This window comes from Anolis sagrei, chromosome 4, assembly GCF_037176765.1.
Source record: "Anolis sagrei isolate rAnoSag1 chromosome 4, rAnoSag1.mat, whole genome shotgun sequence".
NCBI classification, from domain to species: domain Eukaryota; kingdom Metazoa; phylum Chordata; class Lepidosauria; order Squamata; family Dactyloidae; genus Anolis; species Anolis sagrei.
The window spans coordinates 186,252,545-186,269,487 of NC_090024.1; the positions used below are offsets into that span (position 1 = coordinate 186,252,545).

The window sequence follows — 16,943 nt, forward strand, 5'->3', positions numbered from 1 at the left end:
CATTAAGGAGATCATAGGCTTACCATGATGCAGATTTTCCTGCATCCAGCCCCATACGGGATAAAGACAGCCCCATACGGGATAAAGACCTGCATTAAATAATTTCTGTCAGTTCTACTGAACTGAAGAGATAAGGGCTTTGACTTCTCAGCACACACAAAACATACACAATAACTTTCCATGTTCACTCTTTCATAGTTCCATGTATTTATATTCTGCCCTCTTTCCACGAATAGACTCAGGGCAGATTATAAGAAAAAATGGCAAACATTCAATGCCAAAGACATTCATCAATTAAACTTACAAAAACAGATTAATCAAATCTCAAAAGGGAAACAGCAACTGGTGGTTCCCTTGGTTGTGTGTGCATGTGTACTTTTCCCTAGGTGTAAATCTGAAATTTAAAGGGCTATCTAAAATGCTTAAATTATTTGGAACAGTAAGATTTTACACATTGTTCAGTTCAGACTAAACCCCAGGATGGCTTTATCACCACACTGACCTGGAAACCCCCAGCGGCCTCTAACTCAGGGGATCCTTGCCAACACACAAAAAGTGTGACAAAACTAATTGTAGGATTTATGAATTCAAAGCAGAAGTGTGATTTTACAATGTCCTCTAAAGGCAGTAGACTAATAAGGGATAGAGACTATCAGATTATAATACATGGGAGGTTTATAGCTATACATTTTTATTTTATTAATTTTGGTTTTGTGTGTACATGTGTGTTTCATTTTTGTGTTTATGTTAATTCAGTGGTAGTCCTAAAATAGTAGAGAGAATGTAGTTATGAAGTTTTTGGTATTGCATATTTTCCCCAAATGTTTGTTTGCCGTGTCATTTATCTTTTTTTTTCTTGAATAAAAATTTTTTTTTAAGCGTGACAAAACTGAGTCTGCTGCCTTTTGTAGCTTCGTAGAGTTCCTCAGCGTATTCATTAAGCAACTTGGGAACCTTTATGTTGTGGGGAACGATCCTTCTTGCCCACCCAAGGAACACCAACAAAGCCAATGCTGTCCATTGTGCCCTTCCTTCTCACTCAGGGCCCTTCCACACAGTCATATGACCCAGAATATCAAGGCAGAAAATCCCACAATATCTGCTTAGAACTGGGTTATTTGAGTCTACATTGCTGTATATTCCAGTTCAAAAGCAGATAATGTGGGATATTATTCAGCAGTGTGGAAGGGGCCTCAAATCCCCTTTTCTTTCCCTGGATTTGGCTTTTCCTTGGCTGCTGTCCGTGGTTCTGAAGGGAAAGGAACAGGAGGTGAAAGGAAGCAGCAAGGGCAGGAAGCTATTCCTCCTTGGACCCAGTGATGGCAGCAGAGCAGGTGGCTGCAGGGGCTTTGTGTATGAGAGTGGATGATATCCCTTGAAGGGGAGGGGGTGAAGTCGGCAGCCTCCTGGGAAACGTCATGTCTGCGGAAAAGAAGACAAGTAGCAGCAGCGAAAGGCAGAGATAAGCACCCTTCAGACTCCAGCGGCCTGTGGCTGAGCTGATCAGAAGAGAAAGGAGACAGTGAGACTGGTGCCTGAACTCTGTGGCGGGGACTCAGAGGGTGACAGTGCCTCCTTTGGGTCTTTATCAATGAGGAAGCTCAACCTGAGTCTGTATTTCACACTTGCTGCATCCCCTTGCATCAACAGAGAAAGAGAGAGCTGTACTTTCGATGCTCCAAGCTTGATCTTCCCCAGTCCACTTCTAATCCTCTTACTACTTCTTTTCTTACAAGAGACGACCCAATCCAATCTCAGGCATCACCATGTCGAAGATGCTTCCAGCCCAGGAGGCAGCCAAAATCTACCATACCAACTACGTGAGGAATGCCCGAGCCATGGGAGTCCTATGGGCGCTCTTCACGATCTGCTTTGCTGTGATCATGGTGGTGACTTTCATCCAACCCTACTGGATAGGGGACAGCATTGACACACCACAAGCCGGCTACTTTGGCCTTTATTCCTATTGCATTGGCAATGCCCTTACAGGCGAGCTCATCTGCAAGGGCAGCCCGCTGGACTTTGGCACCATCCCCTCCAGTGCCTTCAAAACAGCCATGTTTTTTGTGGGGGTCTCTACCTTCCTCATCATTGGCTGCATCCTCTGCTTCAGCCTCTTCTTCTTCTGCAATGCAGCCACTGTCTACAAGGTGTGCGCTTGGATGCAGCTGGCAGCATGTAAGTTGGGCAAAGGGAACTTGGGAGAGAAAAGTGGCAGGTGAAATGCCTGTCCAAATGTCCACCTGTGTGCTAATATTGTCAGATGCCAAGGCACTGTTATGCTCAGGGAGGACATAGCTTTTTGCCTCTGTTCCTCCAGACTTGTTATATGAAGGTCACCTGTAAAGCAAATATACTCCTGCTAAGAGCTATTTGTAGTAAAAGGCCATTGTCACTTACAAAGCCATGCTGTGTGCCATTAACTTTTCTGCTGAGATCTTCAATCCTACGAAACAATGCCAAAACAAATGTAACAGCAGGGTTTCAGTAAAAATACCAGTTCTTTGTAGTAGAATTACCCACCTTGTTATCTGTCCTATTGCATGTACTATTTACTTATTTATTTAGGTGCAATGGGTTAAACCCTTGTGCTGGCAGCACTAAAGACCAGTAGGTTTGGAGTTTTGAATCCAGGGAGAGTGCAGATGAGCTCCATCTGTCATCCCCAGCTCCCCACGCAATGACATGAGAGAAGCCTCCCACAAAGATGGTAAAACATCAAAACATATTGCAGATGGCTGATTCTCTCACACCAGAAGCAATTTGCAGTTTCTCAAGTTGTTCCTGACACACACAAAAATACTCATAAACCAAATTGTGCCACTTACTCAGACTTCCAAAAAGGTCTACACACTACCATTGTCCTATGCTTGGCATTCTTACAGAACACATGGATTTGCAATTTCATGTTTGTACAAACCACAGTTTAAATTTTTTCATGCACACTTACGATTTGTAATGAAGCAGTCTATCTTTTTTGTCATCGGTGACTTGTTCTACTGTAGACAACAACATGGCTGGACCTAAATATTTAGCAGCCGCCTTCCGACCAAAATGTTAGCTGTACAGTTTAGAACTAACTCATCACTACACAAGCAACTTCTAGATTCTGGTGACCATGCTGTTTTATACTGGACTCTATTGTGAGATTACCTAGCACTCTTAAGTAATATTGGGAATCAAAAGATTTTGTTCAGGTACTAATGTTGAAAGTATTTGAATTTTAAGGATTTCTAGACTCATTTAAATGAATTTATTCCTTTTGAAAACTTAACTAAGCTAGGTGCTCTCAGTAACTTTTTCCATAGAAACATAAAAGGAGAGAATTGGGAGGTACCCAAGGGCTATGTAGCCCAACCCCCATGCAAATGAAAGAATACATCACTAAAATATTCCTGAGAGATTATCATATTGCTTCTGTTTGAAAACCTCCAGTGGAGGACAGTCCAGCAATACTGGCATTTTCTAACTAGATTGCAAATATTAAATATTTGCTTGAATACCTATAATGTACTGGATTGGTTAGTAAGTTGGATGCACATCTGGGGGGATCTGAATTCCAATCCCCATTGAATTCTAAAATTTACTGGGTGATTTGAGTCCCTTTTCCTCTCTCAGTCTGCCCTGTATCATAAGGACCATATGAGGATAAAGTAACCCACTGGGTGGCCTTGGGCAAGTCACACTCTCTCAGCTTCAGAGGAACACAATGGCAAACCTCTTCAGGACAAATATTTGCCAAGAAATCCCTGTGATAAGGTCACTTTGAAGTCTCCACAAGTCAGAAATGCCATAGAGGTAAAGAATAACAAAGTGGTGGAGGCTAAGAAAGGTTATGTATCATGCAATGAATGCATTGAAAAAAAGAAGGAAATAAATAAATCCATGCAGAGACAATTCATTATCTCTACCAAAAGTGGTCAATTGTGATCCTCCAGATATTGGACAGCATTTCCCATGATTTCTCATTATTTGCTATGTTAATTAGAGGTTTCCAGATACTGCCATTCAGCAACCCTTAGAGGAGTGAGGTCGCTTAACTTATACCCAGAGAGACAATGTAGTGTAGTAATTTGAGTGATGGACAAGGGTATTGGGAATCCTGGGAGCTGTAGTTTGATTAGATACCAGCACTCATTTGGTAGAAAAGGCTAAAAACCTTGCAAAACTACAACTCCCATGATTCCATAGCATTGAGCTGTGGAAGTTAAAGTAGTATCAAACTGCATTGCCTCTAAACTGTAGATGCATGTTTAGTTTAAGAATAATAGAAGCAATACAGCCAGGAAGGTTATGGAGAATAAATAGTATGTAAACTGGAAGAATTGCCAAAGGAAAAGACAGAGAATCAGAATATAATAGTCCAGTTTGAAAGGACAAATGCACATTTGCTCATGCATGGCTGAACACGAATGAAGGAACATTCACTTTGCAGTTTCAGTTACCCTCCTCATTCTTAAAAGTCAAAGGAGTAGCCATACTTAATACAGATGGAGATGGGGTTGATAGTACATACTTAATACAGATGGAGATGGGGTTAATAGTACTTAGAAAAAGCTCAAATTGTGTAAGATGACAACTTTCAACTCTGCAAAGGGATTTGTAGCACTTTTGAGACAGAAATAAATAAAGTGTGATGCTAATCAAATCCTACAAGTTTCCTTTTGCATACAGATATTTAGAAACAACATGGCTATGTCTTTGAACTTTCCACTCTACCTGGGATCTCCTGCTTAATTCAATGTTTATGTGATTAACAGAACTGATTGTTTAATTACATCTTGCCAATAATAGCAATGTTTGCGATGAGAATGGCAAGTATGCTATGTAATTGTTTTCCACCCCAAAAGTCCTGGGAGACCTGTATGATTCTACCATGGAAAGTTGCTAAAGTGCAGTGAAGACATGTAAACCCTTTTAAAATATTCATATGGTGAAGAAAGGTGGCATTCTCCTGTTACATTATGTGCAGAGATCCTCTTCGGCAGATCGGAATACATTGGGTCAGGTCATGGGCAGAATAAATTAAAATTAATAACATTGTGACAGGGTCATTGCTGGCATTTTAAATAAGCAAAAGGGGGACCAATAGCATTACAGAATGCTCTAATTCCCAAAGCATAAATAGCTTAAGAATAAGAAGCTTGAAAAGACCTCCAAATAGCTCACAGTGGCCATGCCCCATCATGATAAGCTAGCAGAGAAAAGCCACACAGTTTGGCTTTAAACACAGAACCAAGCATCCTGGGAACAGCAATGAGTGTTCACATAAGTTCTCGGTATTGCCACAAAGGCAGGATTTGGGGTTGTTCCTCTACAAATACCACAAATTAGGCTGAGAAAGCTCTGGAGTGAAAAGAACCAAACACAGCCCCCTGCCCAACATCCAATTTGTAGAACTGTGTAGAAATCAAACCAGATTCATCCCATTCCATCTCTTGGAGGAACCTCTCACACCTAAGAGGAGCAAAATGAGGACACTGACCCCCCCCCCCAATAATAATTCTGCCCCCACAAATTACATTGTCCTTCAGCCAGAATTGCAGAAAGTGAGATATTGAAAATAATTCCCTTAGATGTATTTGTTTGCATTTCCTTGGTAAGTTTTCCTGCATTTCTTTTTGTATTTCTAAAGCTCAACTGAAGTTTTAAGTGACAGCACTGCTAGAAATTTGGAGACTGAAGAGATATTTCATAAAGGAGGACAGGATTCTTATGGAGAGAATGACTTCATGTCCCACATCCCCGTGGCTGCAGTGCCAAGAAGGATTTCAAATCCTTCCCAGAATAGAAAAATCAGAATTTCCCTAGGCCCAACACCAAATGGGGTCCCCTTTGCTCAATGTTGGGATCACAAAAATTGGCAACACTAAGAGGTTTCTGAACAATACCTAGACATTTACACAAATTGTAATCAACAAAGTGCAATGTTTATTGTTGACTCTGCAGAGAATGCTTCAGCTCTACTCCACAAAAAAGGAAAATCAACCTGTTGAGCAAGTCTTGCAAATGTTGACTTGTTTTCAATTTGATTTTTATACTTATTTTATATACATATGTATCTGGAATTACATAGAAATGTCTCTGGTGGAAAGATGTCACAAGTGGAAAAAGGTTTCTCCACTGTAAGTGGAGACAACTCAAAAAGGATCTTAGCCCACGTTTTTCTCTCTGTCACATCAGAAGTCTACACACTTTCTCTTCTCATTTTCAAGTCTTATAAGGAGGTTGGGAAAAGCAAGGAAATGAAATGCTGCCTAGGAAATAGAGAGCAGCCCGAATATACCACCTTTCCTCCTGCTTCACTTTAGCCAATTTGCCTCTCTGATGAAACAATGGATTTATCTCATTAAGATAAAAGGGTTTGGATAAGGCTAAGAACTCCCTTTCTCTTACCTAGATTTCAAGGCAATGTAAATTGGGCACAGTAGCTCTCGTCAGCTCCTTCCACAAGAGACAGAAGGTGTGAGACCCAAAATCACATCCTTCCTCAGATCCAATCTACAGGATCTATACAGTGTGAGCTAAAGTAAACCCACCTGAGAAAATAAAAAGATGCCAAGGAATCACATGGTGCATGCATGCAATTGTTTTTCTTCATATGGGCATTCACACATGGATTTGGCACTTCTGCAGAACATTTTGAGAATGGGTTTGGGCCTGAATTTTGCTCCTTTTCCCAATATTCATGCATAGTTGGGCTAGTGGTTACCTCTAGATATCAATGAAAGTCCTATGGATATCATGTAGTATGCATTTCTATAATAGAAGTTTTGTGATTTTAGAACAATCTCTCATCAATCTGTTGAGATTCTTGAGGGTTGTAATGCAGGACAAAAAGGGCTAGGATCTGGAACAATGACTTCAAACTACAGGAAAGGAGATTCCACCTGAACCCGAGGAAGAATTTCCTAACTGTGAGAGCTGCTCAACAGTGGAACTCTCTGCCCTGGGGTGTGGTGGAGGCTCCTTTTGAGGCTTTTAAACAGAGGCTGGATGGCCATCTGTAAGGGGTGCTTTGAATGCGATTTTCCTGCTTCTTGGTAGGGGGTTTGACTGGATGGCCCACAAGGTCTCTTCCAACTCTGATTCTATGAAAAATTATCCAAAGCAAATATGCAGCACTACATCTGTAAAGTAGTGACTTTACATGTCCCAATACTACCGCAGTTGAAGATCTCGAAGCCAAGCCCTATGAGGAGCTGCTTAGGGAACTGAATGGGTTTAATGTAGAACAAAGAAGGCTGAGAGGGGGAACAACAGCTCTGATTGAATATTTGAAAGGGTGTCACTTTGTGGAGGGGGCAAGCCTGTTTTCTGCTGCTCTAGAGACCAGGACAAGAAGCAATGGACTCAAGCTGAAGGGAAAGCAATTCCACCTAAGCATTAGGAAGACCTCCCTGACAGTAACAGCTGTTCGACAGTGGAATATGTTGCCTGGGGATGTGTGATGGTGTTCCCTTTAATGGAAATGTTTAAAAAAGAAGCTGGGTGGCCATTTGTCTGGAGGGCTTTGATTGTGTTTCTGCATGCTAGGGAGTTGGACTGGATGGTCTTTGGAGTCTCTCCCAACAAACACTATGATTGAATAAATTAGTTCCAAAGATTCAATGTTAACCTGGAAGATTTATATATCATTACACTGTGACCTTTTTAGGTTAGTTCATGGAGACCTGTCAGATAGGTCTGCAATGTTATAAGCAGCAATGGGAGCTATTATAGTGACACAGCTCAGCTTGGCCAGCATTGGTCACAAGAAAATACACTCAAGGAGGATTTTATATGTTTCCATAAACTGCTAATCTGTTGTCATTGCTTCCCTGTGCATTTATGTTGTTCCTGCATCATTTCACAGTACATCAAACTCTTTCATCATGTGGAGGGCAGATTTGATGTTTAACTTGACTGATGCATCATCCGAGATCTCTAATTTGTAGTAAAATAGCACAGGTTGTCCAAGGGAAGTCATTTTGCATTGCAAGCAAGACCTTGTTTCATATTGAAGGTTGTTGCTATGGAAACAAGTATCAAAAAATCACATCTAGCTTCTTTCCCTCAAGGGATGCAACAACTATTTCAATATATAGCAAAATATGAGTAAGGAGGATACATGTGTACTCTGAGAAACAGTCCAAATAATACAAAGCATAAGCCATACTGAAAATAAGCCACATTCCTTATGGTCTGCCTACTTCCTTTATATCCCAAATACATAGTGTTGAGCTATGGTTACTCAGCAGTGAAGGAAAAGCTTGGTTTCCATGGCCAAGACATTGACTCTTTAATTGGTGTTGCCTGAATCCAAACCATCATCAGTTGACCAAAGACTTTCAAAAGCACATCACCTGAAAGGCAACTTTCAAGACAGAATGCAAAAATGCAAGATGCTGTGTCGCAGGAGGATCATTTACTAAAGAACCCTACATTCTGTCGAAGATGATCTGAAACTGGAAATGCAGGCATTTCAGACCACAACTGCTAGAATTGACACTAGCTATAATGGAAAAGGTTAACAGTTCCAAATGCTGAAATATGAATGAAATCATTGCTTAGCTCTGCCTGACCCCGCCAAATTTAAATGCGGTGTCCTTTCTCATCTCCTTAATTCATCTCTTTTTCTCCATGGGAGCCTCTTTAGATATTTCCAGAATTAGAAAAAAAACAAAACACATTCACATACTTTAGCACAAGCCCCCGAATTAGCATCTGCCCTAAATGAGACTGGCAGTCACTGGCATACTGTAACAGTACTTCCCTCCCCGTTTCAGGTGCTGGTTTGGCAATTGGTTGCATGCTCTACCCCGATGGTTGGGACTCCCCTGAAGTGAAGCGGATGTGTGGAGAGAAGACAGACAAGTACACACTGGGAGTGTGCACGGTGCGCTGGGCATACATCCTATGTATCATTGGGATCCTTGATGCTCTAATCCTCTCCTTCTTGGCATTCGTACTTGGCAACCGGCAAGACAATCTCCTTCCTTCTGACTTCCAAGTGGAGAACAAAGGTAAGCTGACTTTTCATAGAACAGACAAATATCAGATCCCGCTGGAAATCCCAGACATCAGAGACTTGACATAATGATTCAAGTCTGTTATAGTGGGATTTAGGAGACATAGATTCTAGTCCCCACTGAATCATGAGACTTGCCGGATGACTTTGGGTCATTCATTCTTTTATCCTGACCATTGAGACTTGACAGGATCAATTGCATGAATCAGGTACAATGTTTTCAGATCATGGAGTTAAAATGGGATGTGAATAATTTTAGGTATGCATTAAGAACACTCAGGGTTACAAAGGATTTAGAGAATCATTTACAAAACATTGAAATTAGGTTAATTTTATGAAAATCAGCAAATGTCGAGTTCCCATGTTCTGGTTACGTGCATAGTTGGCTATAAATAGTGGTAACTGGGTATCTATGAAGCCTTGACTTTGTGGAGTTTACTGTTGTTGGAAGGGGGTGTAACATATTCCAGACTTGCTTTGTGTCATTTCTGGATTAAATTCTAAGATGCATGTACTTGGGTGTCTGTGTGATTTCCACTGACATTACTAGGTAGGAAGGTGGAAGACCCTTTTTGTCTGATCCATGTAATGTTCTTTTGTCTTGCAGAAGAAGGAAATGAATGAAGATGAAGAATGGGGCAATCTCAAGCCTTTGATTGAAATGGGCATACCTGTTCCCAGTTTTGAGTCAAGTCAAAAGGGCTCTTTGAGGTTCATGGGAGCCAGGCACAACCCCATACTCCCTTTTTAAAAAAGTTGTCCATTCTGACTGGAAAAGAGACATCAAAGAGAAGCTTCAAAGGAGTGGGCGAATCTTTCAAAATCCTCTCCTTCTTTGTACTGGAACTTCAGAGTTTCTATACACAGAACTGGCATTGGCACCTGGAGTCCCTACGGTGCTGCTTAGACACCAGAATCCTAACAGGGTCTACTGCTGCTTTCTCTTTACTTGTGCTCTTTCCACTGTCCACAGAATACCTCTGATGTAGGGTTTCCTCTGGGTACCATGAAGAAGTAAACATGGGAAGTGGATCCAGCCAACTGGTGCTGCTTTGAGTCACTATTTCCATCCAATATCCTATAAGCCCTATAGGAACAACTGGTGTGTGAAGTGGAGCATGACAGAGCTTGGAGATTTTATTTTGGACTTAATTCCCAGAAACCACAAACTAGCCTGGCTAGGGGATTCTGGAAGTTGTAGTGCAAATAAGAAACTTTCCTAGGCTCAATGATCAGTTCTAATCTGCCCCTGTTCAAAACGTCTACTACTGGTAAAACAGATGCAATACATTTTCATGGAGAGAACCAGAAGTATCCAAATGAAGAAACTAGTAAGTTCATACAATTTTTTAACTGGATCATTCAGCTTGGAGACAATGCAGGCCTACAAGATAATAAGCAGCCTGTAGAAAATTAACGGCTATATTGGCTGCACTTCTCACAAAAAAGGCCCTTACAGAATTGATCCTGGATTATAGACTACAGTTGACATTTCCTCTCTTTTAATCCGTAATCATGGGAAGTATTGGAGTGTAGCTGCTTGCCATGTTTTCTGGGTTTTGTCTTTTATTGTCTTTACATTCATTGTTGTTGTCAGAGACTAACTGCTTTGTACACAAAGTCTGCAAAGATTTGAACTACTCAAAATATGCAGCAACACTGATTTCCAAGAACGGTTCTATAACCACACTCCAAACCATAACTAAGGCAGCCCTTTCTTCCCATCCTCTTATCAAATGTAGTCTTCTTTTGTTCATTGTTCAGCTTAAACAACAGAATATGACAGGCTACTGTAGTGCAATTTTCCAGCAGACTTTATCAGCTATAGAGAACATGCTTCTCGCAAACCAGGTAATGTAACAGTATTTAAACTTCAGCCCGTTCCAAATTTAAATGTTGAGTTACAGGGACATAACTCTACTCCTAATCTGGCTATCAAAAGGTCTACTTTACTTTTCAATATCATTTTATTCTTGTTATCACAAGATGTGTACTTTGTATGATAATAAAAATATCTGATCAATGACTACAAGGATTAACTCAACCTAACAATAGAACCAGTTTATTGAACAGAGCAGAAGCCAAACTTACTTTCTACTTTAATGCTGTTGCTACATCGCTATATTACTCTTACCCCATATGACAATGATGCCAGCACACATATATTTAATTCTCTTTGTCTTGTACCTGATTTATATAAAAGAGGTTCTACTACAGAGAGCTTTGGATGAATACAGACAGCATATAAAAAGTACCTGTAGATTATTTAATAACCTCTTTATTGTGCTGCATTTACAAAGGAAAAAAAAGACAATGCGCCCAATAGAAAGAATAAAAATGTATTTGTTTTTCCTTCAGGTTTTAGGTAAATAAAACAAGTACAAATTGTTAGTGAGCACTTTATGGCAATTTGGAAATTGAGTGAACCTGGTGAGAGCCACAAAATACAGAGGCAGTCCTGACAAGGTGCCATTTGTATTATGCCAGCATGTCTCTTTTACTACAAAAGACATGGAAACAGCTCATATTCTATGGAACAGAATCTGTATTAGATCGAAACACTGCATTTTTGCACCATTCAGGTAGCCAGGATGGATGTGTTGACACTGGAAATTCAGGTCTCCCTGCCGACAAGTTTTCACAGTTATTTAAGAGAAAGTACTATTATACATTCTAGTCCCATCGAAAAATATTTTTGACAGGTACGGAAGTGCTTTTGGGAGGAGGTAAAGGAGATACTCCAAATAACAGAAATAGCATTAAGAAGTTGCTAATATTTTCCTTTTCATTTTACGGTTATGCACCGAGAATGTTACTTAACTCCTTCTAAATGCACATGCAGCACTGATCCCACTAAACCCCCAGTCAGGCATCATATGATAGCATGGCCAAATTACACCGTGAAGGGAATATGGCAGTTAGACTTTAATTTAAAGAAACAAACACAAATAAAATTGCACCACATGTCTCTGGGTGCAAAAGACAGGAGGGGAGCTTCCTATAAACCGGGATTTCCCACACAGAGAAATAACTTAAAATGGTACTCTGCTGCTGGTAGCTTTTACATTGAATAGTACTATACAGTACCTGAAAATCTGAATATTCCAAGGGTTTCCAGCCCTGGATAATTTTAACCTTAAAAGCCTTTTTGGTCCATGGTCAGGAAGGGCTGCTGAACTTCCTAACTTCCTCAAATGTAACATTAGAGCAGGCTGGAGGGAATTTTTAGATAACCTGTTGATGCCAGGCAATACTCACCACAAAACTAGTATTACATACTTTTTCTAATATAATAAGAAAGCCTAGATGGGTGAGTCAGTAACTTTACAACCTCTTCTAGGAGTTTAAAAAATAATATTGCTGTTGGCCTCCCAATTTTGTAACAGTTCTGATAAACAGAGAGTAATGCCTTATCTCTGGATGGGAAAAAATCCTATTATACTTCCTTTAGAATAGATTATTTCTCATATGTTCATGCATAAGAAAACAATTCTTTTCAGAAAGATAATTTCTAGAGTCCAGGACTTTGGACCCATTAACCAGCTAGATACCACTAAGCTCTGGAAATGCAGAAGGGATCACAATATGGGCACAAAGCATGGCTTGAAAGACAGCCTAATAGACTAATACCATATTTCCTTGAGTAAGGATATATCTGTTTTTCGCCCCTGAAAACTGCTCTCTACTAAACATCTACACAAGGCCCTCATGACAGCATTGATGGCATAAAACAGGCCCACATGACAAAGTGGCCAGCCACATACTGTTTTGTCACTGAACTGCAGAAACATGTGCATTGTTCATGCAGCTACCAGGCCACAATACAGAGTTGGCAGACCTCTTCTTTGTCTAGGAGCTGCCCACTGGACAGGTTTGGCACAGAAATGAGGCAACCTGGTTGCCCTCCTGCAGCCAACAAATGCATAGATCCATATTGTTGAATAGGACTGCAACTCCCATCAGCTCCATAAGGTGAGATTTATGGGAGTTGCAGTACTCCACATCTGGAGGAGTGCACATTCCTCACCCCCATTGTAGAGACTGTTTGTTTTAGCACTTCCCATTGCTTTTATTTCCCTTGTGAAGCTACTCAAGTGCAAGATGCTTGAGATTTGGAGAGCTGCTTACTTCACTGGGCTCGGTAAATCATCTGAATAAAGAGGGAACAAAAAATGATACTTAAATACATATAGGTACGCGCATATCTCATACAGGCTTTTTCAGAAGGTCCAATGGCTAGAACTAGATAAAAATATGTTTAAAAATAATAAGACAAAAATATTACCCAAGCAGCTGAACAGACACCTAAGGAATGAGTTGAGTAGAGTCCAGTGCTCCACATGGAGCTACCACCTTGGTGCCATCGGCCCTTTCTCCTCTTACTGTCAGCAACTGGATGTGCACTAAGAAAATGACTCCCGGAGTCAGCGAGCTAAAGAGGGATTCACAGCTCTTCACATCCCCCTTGGGATGACTGCAAAATACTTAAAGGGAGTGTGTCCCAATGAAAATTCCCCACACTTTAAAGGGTAAGGTACTTGAGTAAGGAAAAGAGTCAGGGGAAGGGAGGGGCGTAATTTCACATTCCCATACAAACTCTTTGGCAAACTCCAATCACAGCAAAACATATTGGACGCCCACTGGCTGACAACAGTCCCTACTGAGTCAAGTACACAAACTCACATGAACAGTTAGATTTATCTAAAATCTCAAAAGCCCTCAAGGAGAAGCTTCACTCTGAAAATCAACAAGGAAAAAATTGACTCGGGAGAAGAGGGGAAGGGCAACTGGGACATCTAGGTCTGTATATATATTATGCTGTAAACCCAAGTAGAGGGCCAGGGTGCCAGGCTTGAAGCATCTAGGAGTTCAGCCAGGGATGCCTGAGACACTGAGCCGCTGTAGCTCTCTTCTCAGGATTCAGCTCCAGCATAGGCAATAAGAAGTCTGTGAATGCAGCTGCGTCCTCTTGGGACCACTCATATTTCTCCACCAAAACTTCAAAAAGGCCCCATGGCTTCAGTTTAGTGATGTGCTTCAGATCACCTGAGAACAATGAGAAGGGCCATTAAACAGAATATCCTTAACATAAACATGAAGGTCAACAGAACTACATCTTATACAGCAGTTATTGTTTTGGTTTACAGGCCTTTTCCTGGGGTCATTTGAGGCACTGCTTCAGAAAATTGTATTGAATAGACTGAATCAGCACTAGTTTCTTAGTTATGGTTATCATGATTTTCTATGGGTGCGGCAATGAAGACTAGTATATGGCATATGTCCTGTAACTCAAAAACTAGAGTTGATGGGGGACACCAATGCCATTTTTGGAACCAGCAGGTCAAGTATACCCAGAAACAGAGCTAACATTTGTGGCAAAAAATGTGTGTTGCCCAGTATAATCAAAGGGATAATTATCCCTCTTCCAAGCAAGACACCTAATTTGGCATCTGTATAGATCCTGCTAGAACGATCTTGCTGTTTCTTAAAGTGCTCTCTGGAAATACTGACCCAGAGTTCTGGATGTTTGTTGTAATTCTTGAGCACATGCATCTTTAGGAATGATACAAAACAAGAAAACTGTTTAAAGTACTTTGCTAACAAGCAGTCACATTTCTGGGAAGAATCTTCAAGAGAGGGAATCTCTAGCCATCTCATATGCTTTGGACTGTGACTGCCATAATCTCATACCATTGACCATGCTGGCTCTGCTTCTGTGAACTCTTGTCATTTCAAGGACTAAACATGTTTTACATGCTTACCTTTTTTGGTGAAAAACTCCTTGGAGTATTTTCCAGCCACAATGAGCTTGCGAGGTATTTTTCCCAAAAGTTCTATGATTAATGCAATATGGTCTGTCGTCCCAAGGGGAAATGAAAAAAACAAAACAAAAACAACAGCAAGCATACGTATTAATTCAGATTTACTATCTTGGGAACATGAGTGGAACATGAAACTTGCCTACCAAAGAGGGAAAGATAGGTGAAAGACAGACAGACAGACAGACAGGGTTTTGCTTCATTACACATTGCTGAGACATCTTAGCTTTGGCCTATTGCAACCTGCTAGCATATTAAACAGTTTTGTTTCTATAGTTTCAGCCCAGATGGACTAAAACTTAATTTTTTAAAAGTAACTATTTTAAAACAGAACACACATATGAATATTACCAGTTAATAAACAATCATTGCCAGTATAAACATAGTTCATCGCCAAAGAGATGGCGATGAACTATGACCTTGTTTTTCCTCCATATCAAATCTAGTTTCTCAAACAAGAAAACTAGGAGTGGTTTGATTTTAAACCACATATTTTTTCCTTTTTGTTACCTTGTAAGTTTAACAGCTGTGTGCAAAGTATGACCCCACCACAGACTACATTGAAGGTAAGTCCACTGAAACTTACAGATTTACACAAATTCATTTTTATTACAGAATGTGATCATATTTTATTTAAAGATTAGCAGTACCTAAAGAAGAATTTTTAGGTACTGCTAATATCAGCTTTGCTCGTTTTCATCTGTTCCTCTTGTTCATCAGTACTTATGAAATCTCAAGACAGTCAGGTATCTATTTTGAGGCATTTAAGCTATCAAGATCTGCACTACAACACTGGAGAAAGTGTGTGTGGGAGCATGAAGGGAGCAGATCAGCTCATGCCACATAGAGACAAAAATTAACTCCTCAATCACTTGCCATTCTAGTGCGAAAACAATACACACCTCCCATTATTTATACACATCTCCCATTATTTGAATTTGTTAGCTTATTTCACTAAACTGCAAACACATTCATAAATATATTAAAAATCATCCATCACCCCATTTGATACATCTTTGGCAGTTTAGACAATTCAGAGAATAACACTTACCTTCATCTCGTGAGTAGTCTTCACCAGAGTGAGGCTCAAATAGATAATCACCCGTAGCCAATTCAAAGGCCTAAATAACAAAATGGGAAACATATTTCAGGCCTTTTATTTGAGAACAGTTTGTCTGGGAATAGCCACAATTCTAATTAGTTATTTCCATGTGGCAGCTGTGCTAGTTTGTTGCAAGACATAAAAATAAAAGTATTTTGGGTTGTTGTAGGTTTTTTCGGGCTATATGGCCATGTTCTAGAGGCATTCTCTCCTGACGTTTCGCCTGCATCTATGGTAAGTATCCTCAGAGGTAGTGAGGGGCGTTTTGTGATATGTTAAAAATGAACACTTTTTATTTGACATTTTTTATAAGCCAGGGAAAAAAAAACAAGTTTAAATAACAGTGCTGAAAAATCATCATAATCAACTGCAGACTTCTCTCAATTAAATAAACTGGATTCAGATAGTGTCTGTACTAGAATGTCTGGAATCAGACTTCATATTTGTAAATTACTCTGATCAGTAGGTCTGCAATAAGGAAGCAGGTTACAAAATATATAATGACTATCACTGTGCTGCCAATTTAAAAAACAAACAAACACAAGAATGTCTAATAAATATGAGGCTTCCTTACATGTTCTCTTAACATAATTTCATGCCACAATTCATTTAATCAAATTCCAGCAAAGAGATGAACCTATTTAGTTGTGAACATGAAATTTCTACTGAATTCTGAAATCCTGACCACTGACAAGCATTGGGCAACATGACATGACAGAGCTCACCATGCAAGCTGTGCTCCAAATATCGGCTGGGGTGCTGTACCCGGCTCCAATCAGTACTTCCAAGGACCGATATTGCCTTGTCTGAATGTCCTCAGTGAAATGTTTATGCTGCAGAAGTAAAGCATGTCATCTCAGAACTCGAGATCAAGGGAGATTCCATGACTGATAACAGATATAAACTGGAATCAACACTTCCTGGTTCTTCAAATCCGAGTTTCAAAGTTTTTAAAACAAATCAGTTTTGCATAGTATGTAAACCATTGTTGCAGACAGCACTCTACACTTCC

General features: G+C 40.2%; 2 protein-coding genes across 3 annotated transcripts in view; one reads left to right on the plus strand and one right to left on the minus strand.

Moving 5' to 3' along the window:
* The first annotated feature begins 1,158 nt into the window (after positions 1–1,158).
* Positions 1,159–11,033, plus strand: LHFPL5 (LHFPL tetraspan subfamily member 5). Its single transcript, XM_060773186.2, has 3 exons — positions 1,159–2,178; positions 8,769–9,005; positions 9,618–11,033. Exons 1-3 carry the CDS (start codon positions 1,767–1,769, stop codon positions 9,632–9,634), a joined length of 666 nt encoding a protein of 221 aa, XP_060629169.1. The 5' UTR covers positions 1,159–1,766; the 3' UTR covers positions 9,635–11,033.
* Positions 11,034–11,056: 23 nt separating this feature from the next.
* The window catches only part of SRPK1 (SRSF protein kinase 1), a 38,347-nt gene continuing 32,460 nt past the window's right edge, over positions 11,057–16,943 (minus strand). For both annotated transcript variants that reach the window (XM_060773185.2, XM_067467976.1), the window contains exons 13-16: positions 16,657–16,764; positions 15,881–15,950; positions 14,773–14,865; positions 11,057–14,056 (exon numbers count right to left, since the gene is read on the minus strand). In XM_060773185.2, coding sequence (XP_060629168.2) covers positions 13,872–14,056; positions 14,773–14,865; positions 15,881–15,950; positions 16,657–16,764 — 456 coding nt within the window. In that variant the 3' untranslated portion in view covers positions 11,057–13,871. The remainder of the gene's footprint in view (positions 14,057–14,772; positions 14,866–15,880; positions 15,951–16,656; positions 16,765–16,943) is intronic.

Bases quoted from the DNA above. Each gene is read 5' to 3' on its own strand.
- LHFPL5 (XM_060773186.2), top strand. From the start codon at position 1,767: ATGTCGAAGATGCTTCCAGCCCAGGAGGCAGCCAAAATCTACCATACC. The intron at 2,179-8,768 runs GTAAGTTGGGCA...TCCCCGTTTCAG, and splicing joins TTGGATGCAGCTGGCAGCAT to GTGCTGGTTTGGCAATTGGT.